Genomic DNA, 18,332 nt, shown 5'->3' on the forward strand with positions numbered 1-18,332 from the left:
AGCATCTATTCAACACCTGTCAATAACAAAGGCATATGCTTATGAAAAAATATCATATCCTACCCTTGATATGTTTAGTATGACCAATACTGACTTCAGGTACAAACTCAGGAGCTTTTTATGTTTCAGGTTCGTGGGAGTAAGGGAGAAGTTCTATACATTTTGGATGCCACCAACCCACGACACTCCAACTGGCTTCGCTTTGTTCATGAGGCACCATCTCAGGAACAGAAGAACTTGGCTGCCATTCAAGTAAGCTTATTTGCTTCTTATTTGTACTCTGCACTGTGAGGGGAATGAACTAATTTATAACCGCATTCCCTGTTTTAAATTTATTCCCAATGACTTGCTTCAAATAACAGTAACTAACTCATAAAGCAGAGAAATCCCATCCATTCAACTATGCAGGAAAGGGGCAAGTCTAGTTGTAAATTGACACCAGATCACTCTCTTTATGAGAATTCTTGAGGGAATGAATTATATGGTTTGATATTGTCCTTAGCAGGTCGCGTTTTCAAGTACTTTTAATTCATTCCGTGAACATTTATTGATAGTTTCTTTATTTGACAGTTTATTTGGCTCGTAGTGCAATATTCTGTGTTATTTTTGGGAAAGACTTCATGGAGAAAGTTTACGTGGGTATATCCTCATGAATAGATTTTGAGCTTTTTGAGGATAGTGTATTAGTCAGGGTTTTCCAAAGAAATAGAACCAGTAGGATCTATATCTATATCTATATTTACATATATATCTATATCTATCTATCTATCTATCTATCTATAGAAAGATTTATTCTAAGGAATTGGCTTATGTGGTTATGGAAGAGGCTGGCCAAATCCAAACCCTGCAGAGCTAATGTCCCACTTTGAATCTAGAAGCCATGGGCTGCTGTAGAACAAGGAAGAACCAATGTTCCACTTCACATTGTGTTAGGCTGGAAGAGCAGGTATTCCAGTGTGAAGGTCATCAAGCAGGAGAATTCTCTAATTTGCTGGGGGGTGTGGGGTAGGGGGGTGGTTTCAACTGATTGGCTGAGGCTCACCTCCACTGTGCAGGGCAATTTGCTTTACTCAAGTCCATGTACTTAAATGTTAATTTCATGGCAAACACCATCTCAGAAACACTCAGAATGATGTTTGAACAACTATCTCGGAATCCCATTGCCCAGTCAAGTCAACATGTAAAATTAACCATCCTAAGTAGGAACAATATCTTATTAAATTCTGTATCCCTGTATTCTAGTATAGTGCTTCATGTAACATTGGGCTCTGATAGAAACTATGTATCTATCTGTATGTTTCCTCAGTAGAAATTAAGCCAAGAAGAGAAAAAGTTAAGGCAATACGTTTTTAGAGGGGTCCTCTAATTAAAACTCTTTGATCAGATGATTAGTAGAAAAAGAAACACTGCATTTTTGGGGGGAAATTGACTGATCACATGTGAAAACACAGCTTCTGGATCCTAAACTGCAAAAGAAGAAGCCAAGCTATGGTTGGCAGAAGTAAGAGAGAAGGAAAAGAATAAGGGAACTAATATTTCCTTAAGTATTGACCATGTGTACTATTCTAGAAGCTTCATAAACATTGTGTCATTTACTTAGATCAGAAAAACTCTAGGTTTAATATTTGCTGAGGGTTATGCTGATTTCACTCAAGTCTAAAACCAACAGTCACAAGAGGGGAAATACACAGAATTAGGTTTTAAAGTAACCAGAAAAGATGGTCATCTAGAATATTCCATTTCCTGATGTTACTAGCTAACCACATTTTCTCCGTATAAATAAGTATTGGATGACCAGTGTGATTACTGTCTTTTTTGGTCTGGATAAATGAGAGATGCCTCTTACCAACAGGCTAGGTTGGGCTGGAAAACAGGATCTTTCAGCAGTTAGAGATATTCAAGCCATTTTTTAGATGACCCATGACATACATTGATCCAACCACAGATTTCAATTGATTTTTTAAAATGTGTAAACATTAACTTTTTTTTCAAGTATTTTATATATTTTTTTTGTGGTCTCCTGATGCAATCATCTCACAGCATCTCCAGTTAACTCATAATTTTAATTTATAGATTCAGTTTTAGTATTTCCTTGTGAATGTTACCGCTATCAGAAAGCCTACAGCCCATGAAATTTACTTTAGGCAAACCCATTGTTTTGTGTTCTTTCTTTATTACTGTTTTAGAGACTGTTATTCTATTTAAACTAGATTCTTTTCTCCTTATGCTTAAATAATAACTTTAACCTTTGCTCAGATGCCTTTTGTTCGAGACATTTCTTCCTATTGGCTGTTATTTCTGTGGCATCGATAACTTTCTTCATTTGCCCAGACTTCCAAGGTGTTGCCCGCTCAGCTTTGAGTTTTGTGTCAGGCTCTCTCAGATAAGGCTTGTTGGAGAGTTACCTTTCACTGTACATTTTGCTTGTCATGATCTCTTTAGGTAGTGGAATACTACGTCAGTAGGTGTTTATCTCCATCTTCTCTTACCCACATTCATGACTCCACGCCCTGTTTATTTACTTCATGATATGGGACCACCCGCATGTCTCTCTTTTTTGAGTAACCACAATTGCTAAGACTCACACAATTTTCATGTTCATTTGGGCCTTCAGTACAGTGTTCTTCTTCCGCTGTGCTTCTTGCCTTGAAAGGAGGAATCTGCAAAGGGATGACTGTTGCAACTTTGATACTCCCAGAAATTATTTGATTTAAGAGGAGGTGAAGCAGGGTGGGATTGGAATAGGATTCATAAACTAACTAGAGGCTCTGTGAAGTTTCACCCACGCATTTAATTAGAATCTGTTCAGAGGCCACTGGGGGAGTCTTTTGGTGCACAAGTGATGACAGTGCCTTTAATTCCTTTTAACGTTGGTTTGGCCTTTCCTTAGAAGGGGGGTTGAGTGTACTGTAACCATGTTACTTGCCACAGAACACAGTATGGATCTTCGTTAGCTCCCTTGGTGGAATGTCTGTTATACTTGAACGGTAGCTGGAGTAGCAGAGCGTTCAGAGTTCAAAATCACATCTGAGCTAGGAGCAGAGGACATTATAGTTGGGTCACAAGGCTGACGGTGGTGTCAGCCTTCTGATTCGTTGGGATAATCTCCTGTGGGTTACATTCCAGAAACATTGAGTTGGTAGGAGAAGATCATAATGTTTCCTGCATAACATTATGAATCATTTACATTCCAAATTGTATCTGAAATTTGGGGTATTCAGGAAATTTTTTATTTGAGCTGTATGTCCCAGGAGTGGAGTAAATGAGAAACATTTGTGGCTATGTGGCTTGCTTGGTGGAAAACGTCAATACTTGGTCCAATTTTTTTGGACAAGGGATTAAGAATTTGAGGTCTGTTTTGGCAGAGGATTGGAACTCCTTTTTGGAGACTTAGTTTACTTGTATTTTACAATTTATTTGATTTTGGAAAATTTGCTTTGGAAATGATTTAAATGTATGAATTAGTAAAGGCTCTTGTAAGCAACAAAATTCTTCTCAAATGCACACATTTCAGAATCATTAGTTGAACTATATGTTCAGGCTTCTGAAAAGTATTTCCAACTGAACCAGAAAATTCTAAGTGTGAAAGACGTGGCTTAAAATGAAGCAAAATAATGCTTAGGCTACATAAAAAAAAATGGGTGACTCTTATTAAAAATTAATTTTGTTAGACCAAAGGAAAAAAGTGTAATAGTTAAAAAAATATTTGGCCCACTCAGGGTTTTACAGGCTTTAAAAAATTTCTTATCTTTTCATAGAAAATTATTTATTTAGGTACAGAATTATGTTATTCAAAGTTGAGACTGTGAATTCTTGAGATACTTTATTTTATTTTATTTTTAAAGATTTTATTTATTTATTTGACAGGCAGAGATCACAGGTAGGCAGAGAGGCAGGCAGAGAGAGAGGGGGAAGCAGGCTTCCTGCTGAGCAGAGAGCCCGATGTGGGGCTCAATCCCAGGACTCTGGGATCACGACGTGAGCCGAAGGCAGAGGCTTTAACCCACTGAGCCACCCAGGCGCCCCAGTGGGATATTTTAGAGATGTACTTAAGGACATATTTCCAGGCATCCCTTCCCTGGGACTTTTTTGCAGTACGTTATCAACATAAATGAAAAGGTGGCTTGGTGTCATAAGAAAAAGGAGCATATGGAAAAACATTTGGGTTTTGGTACACCTCACGAGGGATGTCAGGTTGTGTGGATTGCCTAAATAAGTTAAGAGAGCTCCAGGTATTGAGCCAAACTTGTGATGTCAGCATAACTTTTTCCCAATTCTGATGTCAGTTTAGTTTTCCCATTACCAGGAGAGCTATTTTATTACATACTATTTTCTCTCCTTCCTCTGCCTTGTGCGAGGTCTTAGGCAGTCTATCCTGGAGTCTTCTCCAGGTGACATGTGATATTTCAGAATGGTGGAACTGGGAGATCAGATGTGGATTCCCTAAGAGAGAAGCAACTTGAATGTTTTTAAAGCACAGACATGACTTTCTCCATTGTCATCGAAACAAGATCCACAGGCTTATTGAATGGTGATGCAACACTCAAATCACAGTGGTACCAACCTAGCAACCAAGCAACCAAAAAAAAATTGAAAGGATTTTTCATTTATAAAAATTATACTTTTCTTTAATTCAGTTTCTTTTCTATTTTTGTTTTTTCCTATCAGATTTACATAAATAGTATTTTTATAATATTTTCTAGAATCGGTTATAGAATATTAAGGTGCAACTGTCTAATGCTTTCTTCAGTAACACCACAAAAGTATCAGTTAAATAACTTGCAGATCTTTTAATGGATTATCTTATAGTAATGTACATATTTGTCTTTCATTAGGTACAAGTTTAAACTGAGGTACAATTACAAGCAGTTGGTCCTATGAAGTTTTAAGTACTAGTCCTACTGTGGCCACATATTCTCATGGGAAGTATTGGAATTATTGTATTACTTATCAACGTATTCTTTTAATTCAGTTTGTAGTTTATCGGCAGGCCAAATGAGTATTTATAGAAATATCCTTTTTAAGTTATGTGTAGTGATAATGTATCAATTGATACTTGAAATGTATCAGTTAATCCTTAATAATGATGATGGCGATGGCAGCTAACTGAATACTTACTGCGTGCCAGTAAGTGGTTAGGTGTGTTATAATCTTATTACTTACCATGAGCCTATGAGGGAGGTGCTATAATTGTTGCCTCCCTTTGCCAAATGAGGTAGCTGATATTCAGAGTCTAAGTAACTAGCCGAGGCCACACAGCCACTGAGTAGCTGGGTAGGAATTGAAGCCAGGTGATCTATCTTCCCTGCCGGTCCTCTAAAACCACTGTGCTCTAATACCTTAGAGTTGAGATAATTTACAAAGGAGTAAATGCAGATTTTATTTTATTTTATTTTATTTTTTTTAAGATTTTATTTATTTATTTGACAGAGAGAGATCATAAGTAGGCCGAGAGGCAGGCAGAGAGAGTGAGAGGGAAGCAGGCTCCCTGCCGAGCAGAGAACCCGATGTGGGACTTGATCCCAGGACCCTGAGATCATGACCTGAGCCGAAGGCAGCGGTTTAAACCACTGAGCCACCCAGGTGCCCCGAGTAAATGCAGATTTTAAAAACCTGCCATGTTTCTCAACTTACTATTTGGATATTTTTGAAACTACTGAACATTTGCACAACAGTTTAATTGAAAGATATACGTATTTTAGAGTTACTTACATCAGGTATTCCTTGATCTTAAGTTCTCAAACTATCCTGAGTTCATTCAAAAGCATTGCACCTTCTTTTCCTTTATACAGAGGTCATGCTTTGGCAATATCTGTCCTTGCCTCTTTTTCCCTTTGTTTCCTTTTTCCTCAGCTGCTAGCTAATGTGTTAAAAATGTGTTAAATTTAGCATTTAGATCTCTTGAAATTAATGATAGGAAAATTTCAGGATCAGAGCATGTCAGTTTGGGTGTAGGGAAAAGTTTTGAGTAGGCGGGACTTCCTGAGCTTCTCAATCCAGAAACCATACAGGTGGTTTCTTCTGCTACCTTCACTCAAGACCAGTTCTGCTTCCTAGTGTCCATGTCCCACCCAGCAGCAAAACAAACTGTGCTGTTGCCTTTTGACTACGAGGATTCTGTGAATCACTTTAATTAGAGCATGACTGTTGAGTTATTTTTCAGAATGATTTTCATCTAGTCTAAATCTTATCTGTATCTTCTTTGTGATTGTATTAGTTATCTATTGCTGCATAACGAATTTCCCCCAAATTTTGACAGCTTTAAAACAGCAAATGTTCATTATTTCATACATTTTCTGAGGATCAGGAATTTGGGAGCAACTTTCCTGGGTGGTTCTGGAGTTCTAGCTAAGGACTTGTAAACAGTTGTCATCTGGGGCTGTTTGAGGCCTCTAAAGACTTGATTGGGTGGGTTTTCTACTTCCAAGATTACTCACATGGCTCTTTCTCCATGTGAAGTTATCCTCATGACATAGCAGTTGCTTCTCTGAGAGTGATGGGTGTGTGTGAGAGAGAGAGGCAATCTTTTCTAACCTAATTTTGGGAATGACATACTGTACCATTACTGCCGTGGGATGCTGTTAGTCACACAGACACAGACCCCTGTACAGTGGACTGGTGTCAGTCCCAGGAGGTATAGGGCATTATTGGGTGCCATCTTTAAGGCTGACTCTGGCAATGGTCAGTGAGGGTAATTTGCTTTGTAGGAGGATGAGGAAGGCTAAAGTCAGTGGACAAAAAAACACTTGATCTAGAATCAGAAGGAATGCAGAACTGACTAGTTTGGATACTATTAAGAAAGGCAGTTTAAACAGTAGATTCCTGGCTCTGAGCCTTGCAGGCTCAGTTAGTTCACTTGATGCATTTGTTCAGCTGATAGCTCTCAAGCATCTGCTTCATGCCAGGGCCCGTGCTGAACGCTGAAATACTATAGTTCATGAGGTGTCTTGTCACTGTCTCCATGGGGGTAAGAATAATCTTGGAACTCCTCCTTTTTGTGAAAAAAAATTTTTTTTAGAGATTTATTTATTTATATATTTATTTGACAGGGAGAGAGAGAGAGAGAGAGATAGCAAGAGAGGGAACACCATCAGGGGAAGTGGGGGAGGGAGAAGCAGTCTTCCCATTGAGCAAGAAGCCTGATGTGGGGCTTGATCCTGGGACTCTGGGATCATGGCCTGAGCAGAAGGCAGACGCTCAACGACTGAGCCACCCAGGTGCCCCCCTTCTTTGAATTAATGATCACTATACCTACCTCACTGGATTTTGTGGATTAAATTAAACGAGATAACATAAGCAAAACACCTGGACCCTGTGTGTGCCAATATAATTTAGCAAGTATTTTTATCACAGCTCTGTCACATTTATAGTTTTTGTCTCTATTGTTTTCTTTCCATATAAAACTGAGCAAAATCTGTTTTATTTAGTCTAAAATCTTCTCAGGGTACCTAGTGTAAACACCAAGCATGTCGAAGACGTGCTAGCAAGTAACCACTCAGGCAACAGCCTGCTATGCGCCATGACTAAACCCTGTTGGACCTGCCCCAGACCATGGCAGCAGCAGCCTGGTGCCCTGACCCTCAGCTCCTCAGTTGTTGGATGCCCAGGAAACCATATGTCCACTTAGGCCCCTTGAATACTGGTTACTCTGCCCTTGTACAGGCTTTGGTTCTGTGACCTGTCTTCTCTTTGGAAAGATTGCTAGGAGTGTCCTGTGGGGAAGGTGGCTTGTGCTGTGCAGAGACCTTTATTAGCTAGAGTGGTTTGGCAACCTTAGAGACAGGTTTGAGATCGTTATGATGATGCTAAGCCACTTTTCAGTGTTTGTAAAGAAGCGGGTTTTGTGCAGGCCGATTGTTTCTTAGAGAACACATAGACTTTCTTTCTGCCTGCTCTCATCTGTCTTTCAGAATGCAGAGTGCTGTGGGATGCCTGAGTGACTTGGCCCTTAAAGTGTCTGCCTTCAGCTCTGGTCATGATCCCGGGGTCCTGGGATGGAGCCCTGCATTGAGCTCCCTTCTCTGTGGGGAGCCTGCTTCTCCCTTTCCCTCTACCTGCAACTCTGCTTACTTGTGCTTTCTCTCTGTCAAATAAATAAATAAAGTCTTAAAAAAAAAAATAGAATGCGGAATGCTGGTTGTGAGTAGGTAGGGTCTCTAGAAATCATTTCAGAGACTCCCATGCTTTCATAATTCCTAAGCCAGCAAAGTCCACCTCTGTGACATCAACCAAAGAGAAGCTGGAGTGCTGGAGAATGTTTGTTTCCTGATTGATGTGGGACCTTGGTTAACAGGATTGGTCATTGTGAAACTACGAAGTAGAATTTAAAATGGGAATTCTGTGAAATTATTCTTCTGGGAGGAAAAGTCCTGACTCTTCCATTTTTTATTTAATTTAAATTTATTATTACTATTTTAAAGTTAAATTCTATTTAATATTTACTTTAAAATTTGAGACAAAATTATTTAAAATGTTCCCAATATCTCCAGAATAGAAATCCCAACTAAGTGATATAGCCGTGGGCCAACTTAGAGAAATGATTAACTTCTGTATGTGTTTCTGTCACTGGGCTGAGTTCCTCAAGAACCATCCATTTTGGCTCTCTTTGTCCCCCCCCCCCCCCACTCACGTGAGCAGGGGTGCATCCAGTTGGGGCTCAGCGAGTGCCGGGTGACCTGGCCTCCTCTGCTCTCTGTCTCTTCTCTCCTGATGTGGGACACCTGGCTGAAGGTGTCTTGTCAATTTGGAAGAAAGCTATGTCTGTTTCCTTGGAAATAACAGAAGGCAAATGCTTCCACTTGAACTCTGGTCTGTAATTTAGGGACGTGAGATTATTTGGTCTGGCAAAGTGTTGCATTTTTACTCTTTGAGTGCAGGATATGTACTGGTATGTGTGTACACGGTTCAGTCTACTGTAAGTACTTTGTCTCTTAGCCAGATAACTGTGTGGCCAACAGCACCTTGTTGTTAAGTCCTAGATCTTTTTTTATAGTTGTTACCACCGATAGTCAGAGCCTTCGATTAAGATAATTCTGTTGACTAAGAACCCAGCAGTCCAGCCTGGACTAACTTGGAAACCTGGATATAGAATAGTGAAATGGCAAAGGTTCATGGGAAAGATGGTATTTGTTGTGAACTGGTAGTTTCTTTTGAATTACCTAATAAATAATAATAACGAAAGATTAGTATTTAAAAATTAATCAACATTGCATTAAATACCTGGGATTGTGCTATATCATTACAAGGTTTAAGGAGAGATATGGTAAAGACTAAAAAGAAGAAAGTTTAAAATTTTTTAGTTGCTAAGAATATAATGAAAAGAAGAGGCATTTGTGTTAGATTCAGTAAAGCAAATAACATGAATACCCCATTTATCAGAGGAGGAAATTAAAATAATACACACACACACACACACACACACACACATTTAAGTCTTAAATCTAAAATTTAGACAACTAAAACCAAGCATACATACCACTCGTTTCCAGGCAAGATTTTTTTTTTGTGTATGAACCTAAAGAAGAAAATGGCTTTTTTTTTTAAAAAATTGGAGATACATTTTATGATGGGTTTTACTTTTTTTTAATGATTGGTATTAAAATAGTTAATAAATAAGCTGCAAAGTGAGGTTAATTTAATGCATAAACATAAAACACTAGAATTAGTGACAGTTCTTTATGAAGGGAAGTTGAGTTTTCTAGGGAAATTTTTATTCAAAGAAAAGTGTACGCCATCCAGTACATGAGTGAATTCTCATGAAAGTTTCAGCCACTACTTAGCAATCCAAAAAATATATGAAGTTTCATGTTCCATCACTGGATTAATAAAATATTCAAAAGAAGGTATAAAATTTGTCTTATAATTTATATGTCTTTCAATTCAATTCAACAAAGATTATAGTAAACATTAAAGTTATACTGTATTCAGCTAAGTATATTAAATTCTGAGAATTTGAGAAACCAGCTCACAGAACCTTAGGAAACATGTTTCTTAGAACCTAATCTAGTCATCCCTAATTGTGTCTTAGTCCACTTGGAAAGTCTCACATGATTCCAAAAAGACTGCTTGAGGAAAGGGAAAAAGGAAGATTCATTACTGAGTTGTAGGCCACTCTTTGTGGTGCTTTATTGCATCGGGAAGGTGCAGAGTTGAATGAAAGAGGAGTTCTGAGTTTTGAGTTGTGGCCTTCCCTTTTCTGGAGTTTAACAAGAGTCTAGGAAGTAATTAAATATATCATCATCATGGCTGACTTATGTCAAAACTATACACACTTTTTATTATACGTAATTAAATGCATAATCAAATGACTAATATTTCATTATTTCTTAAGTTGGTATTTAATGAACATTTTATTGAATTCTTCTCAATGAACAGAGAGTAAAGCACCATTTCCTGATTTCTTTTCCTCTGGTTAAGTAAGTCCTTTGACATATGGCTACGCACCGTTAATGGTGGTTTACATATCTGTCTGTTCTATTAGTTTGTTTTCTTTCCTTTCTTTTTTCCTCCCTCCCTAATTCCCCCCCTCCTTCCTTCCTTCCTTCCTTCTTTCTTTCTTCCCATTCTTTTGGTTTTTCAGGATGGAAAAAGGAACATGGTCACTCTTGCTGAGCATTAACCTGACTCTTCTTCTAGCAATAGCATTTAAACCAACTAGGCTTCTGAGAGCTTTCCGTATGTGACTTAACTCCATGTGCCCATTTCTAGACTTTGGAATGTAGTGTGCTTGTAAGTATCTTTTCTTCTCTTCCCTTATTTTTTTATTCTTTATTAGTTTAAAATCATATTATTGGGCATTTTATGCTTAAACTTCTGTAAATATATTTTGCTTTGTTTCAATTCATGGTATGACCAATGCCATATTGTATATGAAAATGATATATAATAATCCCTGAAGATACTTCACATCTTACCATTCAATAACACGTAGGATTTTTAACTCTTTCGACATCATCTAAAAGCCAGAGGAAACCCTATCATAATTTTAACCCCTAGAAACTCAATCAATAACTAAAACCAAAACTGATTATCTGTACTTATGAAATGAGATTTCAAATTGCTATTTTGGTCCATTATAAAAATTTGTCATATTTTTGCATCAGCATTATCTCACTTAATTTCTTAACAGCCTCTCTCCCTACAAAGGAGTAGTATCCCCATTTTGCAGATGAAAAAGCTGAGCTCAAGTTTATAGAGCCTGGAAGTAGGGGAGTAGAGCTTTTCATTTGTTGTGAAGTACTCTCATCACCTAGCCACTCATTTTCATTCCGTTTTTGCAGCTTATACTCCTTTTTACCCAGCTATTAAATGTCCCAGCTCTTTCCACTTGTTTCACACATGCATTTTCCCTTTTCCCTTTGCTACATTCCTCTGTCTGTATCCTTCAAATCTGAGCTAAGTCATCATATTGCCAGGAAACCATCCTTGAACTCCGGTTGAGATCAGCTCTCTCCATTATATACTCTAGAAGCACCATGTTCTCACTGTCTTTGGATTCATCAGGTTATTTTCCATTTCTTTTGTGGTTGATTAATGGTATACAAGATGGTGGTTGATTAATGGCGTACACTTAGTCTATAAGCTCTGAGGGTGAGTGCTGTGTGCGGTTTATTTCCCTGTGGTATTCTTCGTCCCAGCATAGCTCTTGGCACATACAGGCTCAATTCTTTTTTTTTTTTTTTTTCTCAAATGAATTACTTACCTCTATTAGAAGTGCTTCTGTCTTCATTAAAATGAAAAGAAGTAGAATTAAAAACTACTGATATTGAAAGATTATTGCTCTGAAATTATCTGTAGGTTATTTAATGTTACATTTTTGTCTAGGTTGATACGTTTTCTTTGACCAGAAGTTATATCAAATGTACTTTAGTTTTTTATCATATAGGTTCTATTGTAGCAGTATAACAAACATCTTAAATTTTAAGTTTAATTGTATTCGTCAGGGTTCCCCAGAATAACAGAATCAGTGGATATGTGTGTAAAGGGACTTATTGTAAGAATTAGCTTACATGATTATGGAGGCTGACAAGTCCCAAGATCTTCAGGGTGAGCCAGCCAGCTAGATACCAAGGGGAGCTGATGTAATAGTCTGAATCTGAAGGCCAAAGAACCAGGAGAACTGAGGCTGTGATTTAAATCAGAAGACCCTCAGGCTTGAGACACAACCCATATTTCAGCTCAAATCCAAAGGCAGGAGAGAGCTAATGTCCTAGTCTGGAGGAAGTCAGGCAGGAGGAATTGTCTTTTACTCAAGGGAAGGTCAGTCTTTCGTTCTGTTGGCCTTTGACTGATTGGATGAGGTCCACCCATGTTGGGGAGGACAAGCTCCTGTTTTCAGTCAGTGAATTCACATGTTAATCTCATCTGAAAATACTCTCACAGATATACCCAGAATAATGTTTGACCAAATATCTGGACACCCTGTGGTCTAGTCAAGTTGATACATAAAATATGCAGTCATATTGATTGGATGAACAAAATTTCTTCTAGGTTTCTACTTTTCCACTTTTTTTTTTCCTGTCTCATTAGTGTGAGGTGGTTGCCTTATAATTTTCTTCAAATGCTGCAATTCACAGGGCACGTTCCATCTGTGCCTGACCTCTTGGTCACTCCACACATCAAAGCTACCTTTTCAGTGGACTTGTCTGCAACTTTTCTGCAATACCCAGGGTTACAGCTAGGTTTGTTGCTTGCCATAACCTAAACCACCCTTTGCAATGCTGTGACTTTGCCAACGTTTTCCCTATTTTTTTTTTTTTAAGATTTTATTTATTTATTTGACAGAGAGAGATAGAGATCACAAGTAGACAGAGAGGCAGGCAGAGAGAGAGGGAGAAGCAGGCTTCCTGCTGAGCAGAGAGCCCAACGTGGGGCTCGATCCCAGGACCCTGAGATCATGACCTGAGCCAAAGGCAGAGGCTTAACCCACTGAGCCACCCAGGCACCCTATCGTTTCCCTTATTTTAATAGACCCATTCCCCCTCTATCTTATCTTGTCCAAAATTTACCCAGCTTATAGGGTTCAGAGTGAATTTCAAATGCTGTTGTGGAACTGCCTCTAAAAATTGCAGAGCTGCTGCTCTCTGTACAACTGTCTTGGGCCCTTTTTGCTCTTTGTGGTAATTTAACCAGTTTCTATTCCTTTTCCACCAAGAGCATGTAAAGTTCTACAGAGTAGGAACTGGCTTGGGCATTCTTGTGAGTGTGGGTATCTGTGGTACTATGTGCCTTATGTGCAGCAATAGATGTGTTGAATGGACATTCAGCTTCTCTCCTAGGTTTTTGAGTTGACTTTTGGTATGTTGAGTGGAGTGTGCTTGGCCTGATTCTGGTTCTCTTTCTAGGAAGCACATCTGCTTGTCTAATCTGTTCTCTTATTTCCAGTTAGTTAAAACACTCTCAATTGTTGACTAAGTTTTGAATTCTTAAGAATTCATTGGGAAGGGGAAGTTGATCCCCTAACCCTTTTTGTAGCAACTTCCACTTTCCCGAATGACATCCTTGCCTTTATGGTCTTATTAATTCAAAAGGAAAGGACAGTTATTTTTCTCTTAGTTCAGTTCAGTGGATCCTTTGTGGATCGCCTCCATGAGCAAGGTGTTGAGTCAGGTACTGATATTTCTACGTAGGTGAATATGATGTAGGGCCTGCCCACAGGGAACCAGCGATCTTTGGGGAAGGAGAGACCCATGTTTAGCTAATTCTGATCCCACTTAGAATAATAAATATTTTGGGAATGATAATTTATATATAATTTGAGGTTATAATCTCTTCCCCCATGGAGCCTATAGCCCAGTTAGGGGATAGAGCTAAATAAATATAGGTCAGGATGGTAAATACTTTGATAGGGACAGCATAGACGGTTAGGGAGGCATGTGTGGGGAACTTTTGCCTAGACTCGGTTATATGATAATTTGTTTGAAATTCTCTTTTCTGTTATGATATGGACCAATACTTGGTCTGGTAATAGAAAAAGTTTGTGCCAGTAGGGATCATAGAATTGATATTTTGACCATTTTATTTTAAGTTTTAGAAGCATACATTGATTCTTTAATTTTTTTTTTTGATTTATGACCAAAGCCATCTTGATTCTGAGTATAGGTTTTCTCACTAGTGTTTGCTATCATATTTTTTCATAACTACTCCTTATAGTATTCAGTTTTGCTGTTTTTAAAGTAGTATGAGTAAATCCTCTTTCCTGTAAAGCAACCTGAGTGCAGTCCAGATTTATGATTTTTCCCCTGTCTTTTAGATTTGCTTTGCCTTCTGTATCTTGACAGGTTTTTTTTTTTTTTTTTTTTTTTTTTACAGCCTTACCTTGAGTCTTTTCAAAATACACAACTAATTTTCTTAGAAACAATTGCATTTTTTCTTACTCATGTCTTTGGTTTATGTAACATTTAGTTAAGTTACTAATTAAATAGCTTGTACAAGTGACATAAACCTGTGGGAACAAACACAACGGACTCTTGGGATGCAAACACGCAAGTCAAGTGGTGAGGGCAGAGGTGTGTGGGCAAAGCAGAGAGCAGACTGCTCATTGAGAAGACTTGGGGCATCGTTCGGCAGATTTGATGCAGTGTTAGGTGAATCTGGGGATATATTAAGTGGAGGTCAGTTAAAAGAGATTCTTTTTTTTTTTTTTTTTAAAGATTTTATTTATTTATTTGAGAGAGAGAGTGTGTGAGAGAGAGAATGAGCATGAGAAGTGGGAGGGTCAGAGGGAGAAGCAGACTCCCAAGCAGGAAGCCTGATATGGGACTCGATCCCGGGACTCCAGGATCATGACCTGAGCCGAAGGTAGTCGCTTATACAACAGAGCCACCCAGGCATCCCGTTAAAAGAGATTCTGATGTAAAATGGAGCAAATATGCTATGCAAACACAGTATGTTCTTTAATTGATTGTGTATAAAATAACCACTTGGTTCCCTGTAGCATAATCTTATTTTAAAGTGTCTTGGTCTATCAATATTGATAACTTATATCTAAGTAAAATAGCTGAGTTACAGGTTTTTTTCTGTGAAGAACCTCTATTTCCCAGGATCAAATTCTGTGTTTTCTATGTAGCAAAATTTTCTTTTTATTCTTCTGGTCTTTTTCTGTTGACTTTTTTCTCCATGATGTCAGATTTGTTATGTGAGATGCTTCGAAGATAACTATCTTTGCTTGAGCCCCTCAGAGAAAGATAGCGTATATGTTAGTGATTAGTGATTGTTGTTTTTTATTTATGGACTTAGTTTTTTGCCTAATACAGTATCTCATTCCTGGAAATCACATTAAACAGTTTCTTTGCTTTGTGGCTGATTATGAGCTGCGATTAGAAAAGAGACCATTTGAGGGGCTCCTGGTGGTTCAGTTTGTCAAGCGTCTGACCCCTGATCAGCTCTGGTCATGATCTCGTAGGTCATGGGATCGAGCCCTGTGTAGGACTCTGCACTCAGTAGGGAGTCTGTTTCCGCTCTTCTCCCTCTGCCCCTCCATGTGCTTGTTCTCTTTCTCTCTCTCAGATAAATAAATACATCTTTAAAGATTTTATTTATTTATTTGACAGAGAGAGAGATCACAAGTAGCAGAGAGGCAGGCAGAGAGAGAGGAGGAAGCAGGCTCCCCGCTGAGCAGAGAGCCCGATGCGGGGCTCGATCCCAGGACCCTGAGATCATGACCTGAGCCGAAGGCAATGGCTTAATCCACTGAGCCACCCAGGCGCCCCAATAAATACATCTTTAAAAAGAAGAAAGGGGACCATTTCATTTACATTTGTTTAAAACTTCATTTTTATAGGACCTGATTAGTGCACCATAAACATGAAATTAAATTACTTTACATAGTTCACTCTTAAAGTACACCTGTCATTTTCCTGCTGCATGTGATTTGCCTTGATTTCAAGATATTTTCTTCTAATTTACCAAGAAAATAATTTAAAAAGTATTATTTTATTGAAGTCATTGTATCAGTCAACTTTTGCCAAGAAGACTGCTCTAACACGTACCCTTGAAGTCCTAGTGTTTTATATCAACAAAGATTTAGTTCTTGTCCACACAAGTGCAGGCTACTGGAGGCTGTGACTTTTTCCAGCGTTCGGTTCCACTTGGTTCTAGAGGAACAGCCCTTACCAGAGACATGCGTTTTCCTGGAGGAAGGGAAAGAGCAGTCACCCAAACGTGATGACTCTCTTAAAGCTTTCTCTTGGACATGGCTCACCTTGCTTCCAGTCATGTTTCATGGGTCGATAGAAGTCACGTGGTCAAGCCTGATCCAGTACCCACCTCCCACAGACACCACTGCGAGACTCTGAACTACATTGCTACTTGGTACAGTCTTCCTCCCATGATGGGAGTGAATAAATAAGAATGTGATGGTTTATTACAGTTAGACCTTATTTTAAAGGTTTTTGGTTTTATTGTTACATGAGTATTAATATATTTTGTGAAATTTACTGTGGAAATGAATTTTTATTGATTTTTTTCAGCTTTGTACATTGAGCTCTGCAGAAATGATACTGATACACAGGTGGAGACTGAATTAGAGTTTTTTTTTTTTTTTTTTTTTTTTTTTTTAAGATTTTATTTATTTATTTGAGAGAGAGACAGTGAGAGACAGCATGAGCAAGGAGAAGGTCAGAGGCAGAAGCAGACTCCCCATGGAGCTGGGAGCCCGATGCGGGACTCGATCCTGGGACTCCAGGATCATGACCTGAGCCGAAGGCAGTCGTCCAACCAACTGAGCCACCCAGGCGTCCCTGAATTAGAGTTTTTGTAAAGAAAAATTAAGTGAGAAGATAGTAAATATGGAATTCTTCCTATTTCATTACATTTTCTTTTCTCCACCTTTGTCACTTGTCTCCTGCTTCTATTGCTAACTGAGTAGGAGTCCAAACTTTTTTTTTCATCCACACTGGTAGTTTCAGTTTGTAACCTCTAGAATTTTGAAGTTGATTTTCTATTGTGTTGATTAGTCATTAGTTATTTTGGCTGGAGAATCTGAATTCTAACTACTTAACTACCTTTTTAATACAATGAATTGTGCCTTTGCCAGTTTCACAATCATGATTTTTTCTTACATCATCCACATGTGCACAGAAGTCTGCCAACAAGTAAACAGAAACCAGGTTAAGTCACATACAGGCGCAGCTGGAACACCGAATCACGCTTGGCCTCTTCTAGAGTTTTATTTATTTGCACACAGTGGGGATGACATGTTCTTGCAAAACAAGAGTCATTTACTTTTGCTGTTTTGAAATAACAGAACTGAACCTCAAATGCATGAGTTCATGAAATCTTTCCTAGTGGGGCATGGTACTTGAGAAGGGACAGTGGGCAAATTGTCAAAGAAAGCTGAGGTTTTTGAGATTTTGGGTATTGGAAGGAGACAGGAAATTTGAAAAGTAGGTACACCTGTATATCCAGGAGTCAATGCTTTGTGATAGTGATAGAATCGGAAAGAATTAGACTGGAAGGCATCGTGAGTTTATTTGGTTCTAGCTACTGCCACAATACAGAAGCAGTCACTTTGAGAAAATCTTATTAAGTGGTGGCTTTCATTATTCTGTGTAATTTCAGAGAAGTCCCCTCCCCCAGTCTTACAAGATTGTGTACCCAGCTCTCCACTCTTAATTCCATACCAGCATTCCTCTTCACAGGGTGAAGTCTGAGAGGGACAGCAATGATCACATCATTCTGTATGCATGTTTCTCTCTTTGTTACTAACCCTTCAAAAAGAAGTTATTTCACTTGTGATTGAATCTAGCTCTGGAAGGGATAAGATAATGAAGTCTACCTCCATCCTTTTACAGATGAAGTAAAAGAGTTCCAAAGATGGTAAGAGACTCGCCCAAGGTGAGAGGGCCCAATTGGGAAAACAAAAGCCAGAAAAACCATCTTGACTCCTAATTAAGCATTCTTACTTTGTATATGGCATATAAGTGGCTATTTTAAGAGTATATTAATATCAGATCTACATAACAGGATATAAGTTTTTCCTGTGCATGAGATTGAGGCAACATAGTAAATAATAAGTGTCTGACCTTTTCCTAAAAAAGGAAATTATTTTATGAGTCATTGAAAAGTAAGCAGCAAAAATTTAAAAATTATGTGAAGACAAATTCCCTTTAGCCCTTAAATGCATTGGGTTATTTTAGGCTCCTTTAGGAAATATTTTATCCAGTAAAATTGAAATTGTAGCTGTAATGATTAACTAATTCTGTTTCACTCCTGACCTCATCATGCCAGTTCTCACAGTTCTAGTTCTAGACTGGCTCTAGAATTTACTAAGTGTGAGCTTTGCAATTCATTTATCATCTATGAGCCTCAACTTTCCCATTTGTAAAATGTGC

The 18,332-nt window shown here is 38.4% G+C and overlaps 1 protein-coding gene across 2 annotated transcripts in view; it reads left to right on the forward strand.

The window, feature by feature from the left end:
• Positions 1–18,332, forward strand: part of PRDM5 (PR/SET domain 5) — a 223,695-nt gene that overhangs the window by 74,396 nt on the left and 130,967 nt on the right. For both annotated transcript variants that reach the window (XM_045998068.1, XM_045998069.1), the window contains exon 3: positions 130–252. In XM_045998068.1, the coding sequence (XP_045854024.1) occupies positions 130–252 (123 nt within the window). The remainder of the gene's footprint in view (positions 1–129; positions 253–18,332) is intronic.

The sequence above is a fragment of the Meles meles genome, chromosome 2 (assembly GCF_922984935.1).
Source record: "Meles meles chromosome 2, mMelMel3.1 paternal haplotype, whole genome shotgun sequence".
NCBI lineage: Eukaryota > Metazoa > Chordata > Mammalia > Carnivora > Mustelidae > Meles > Meles meles.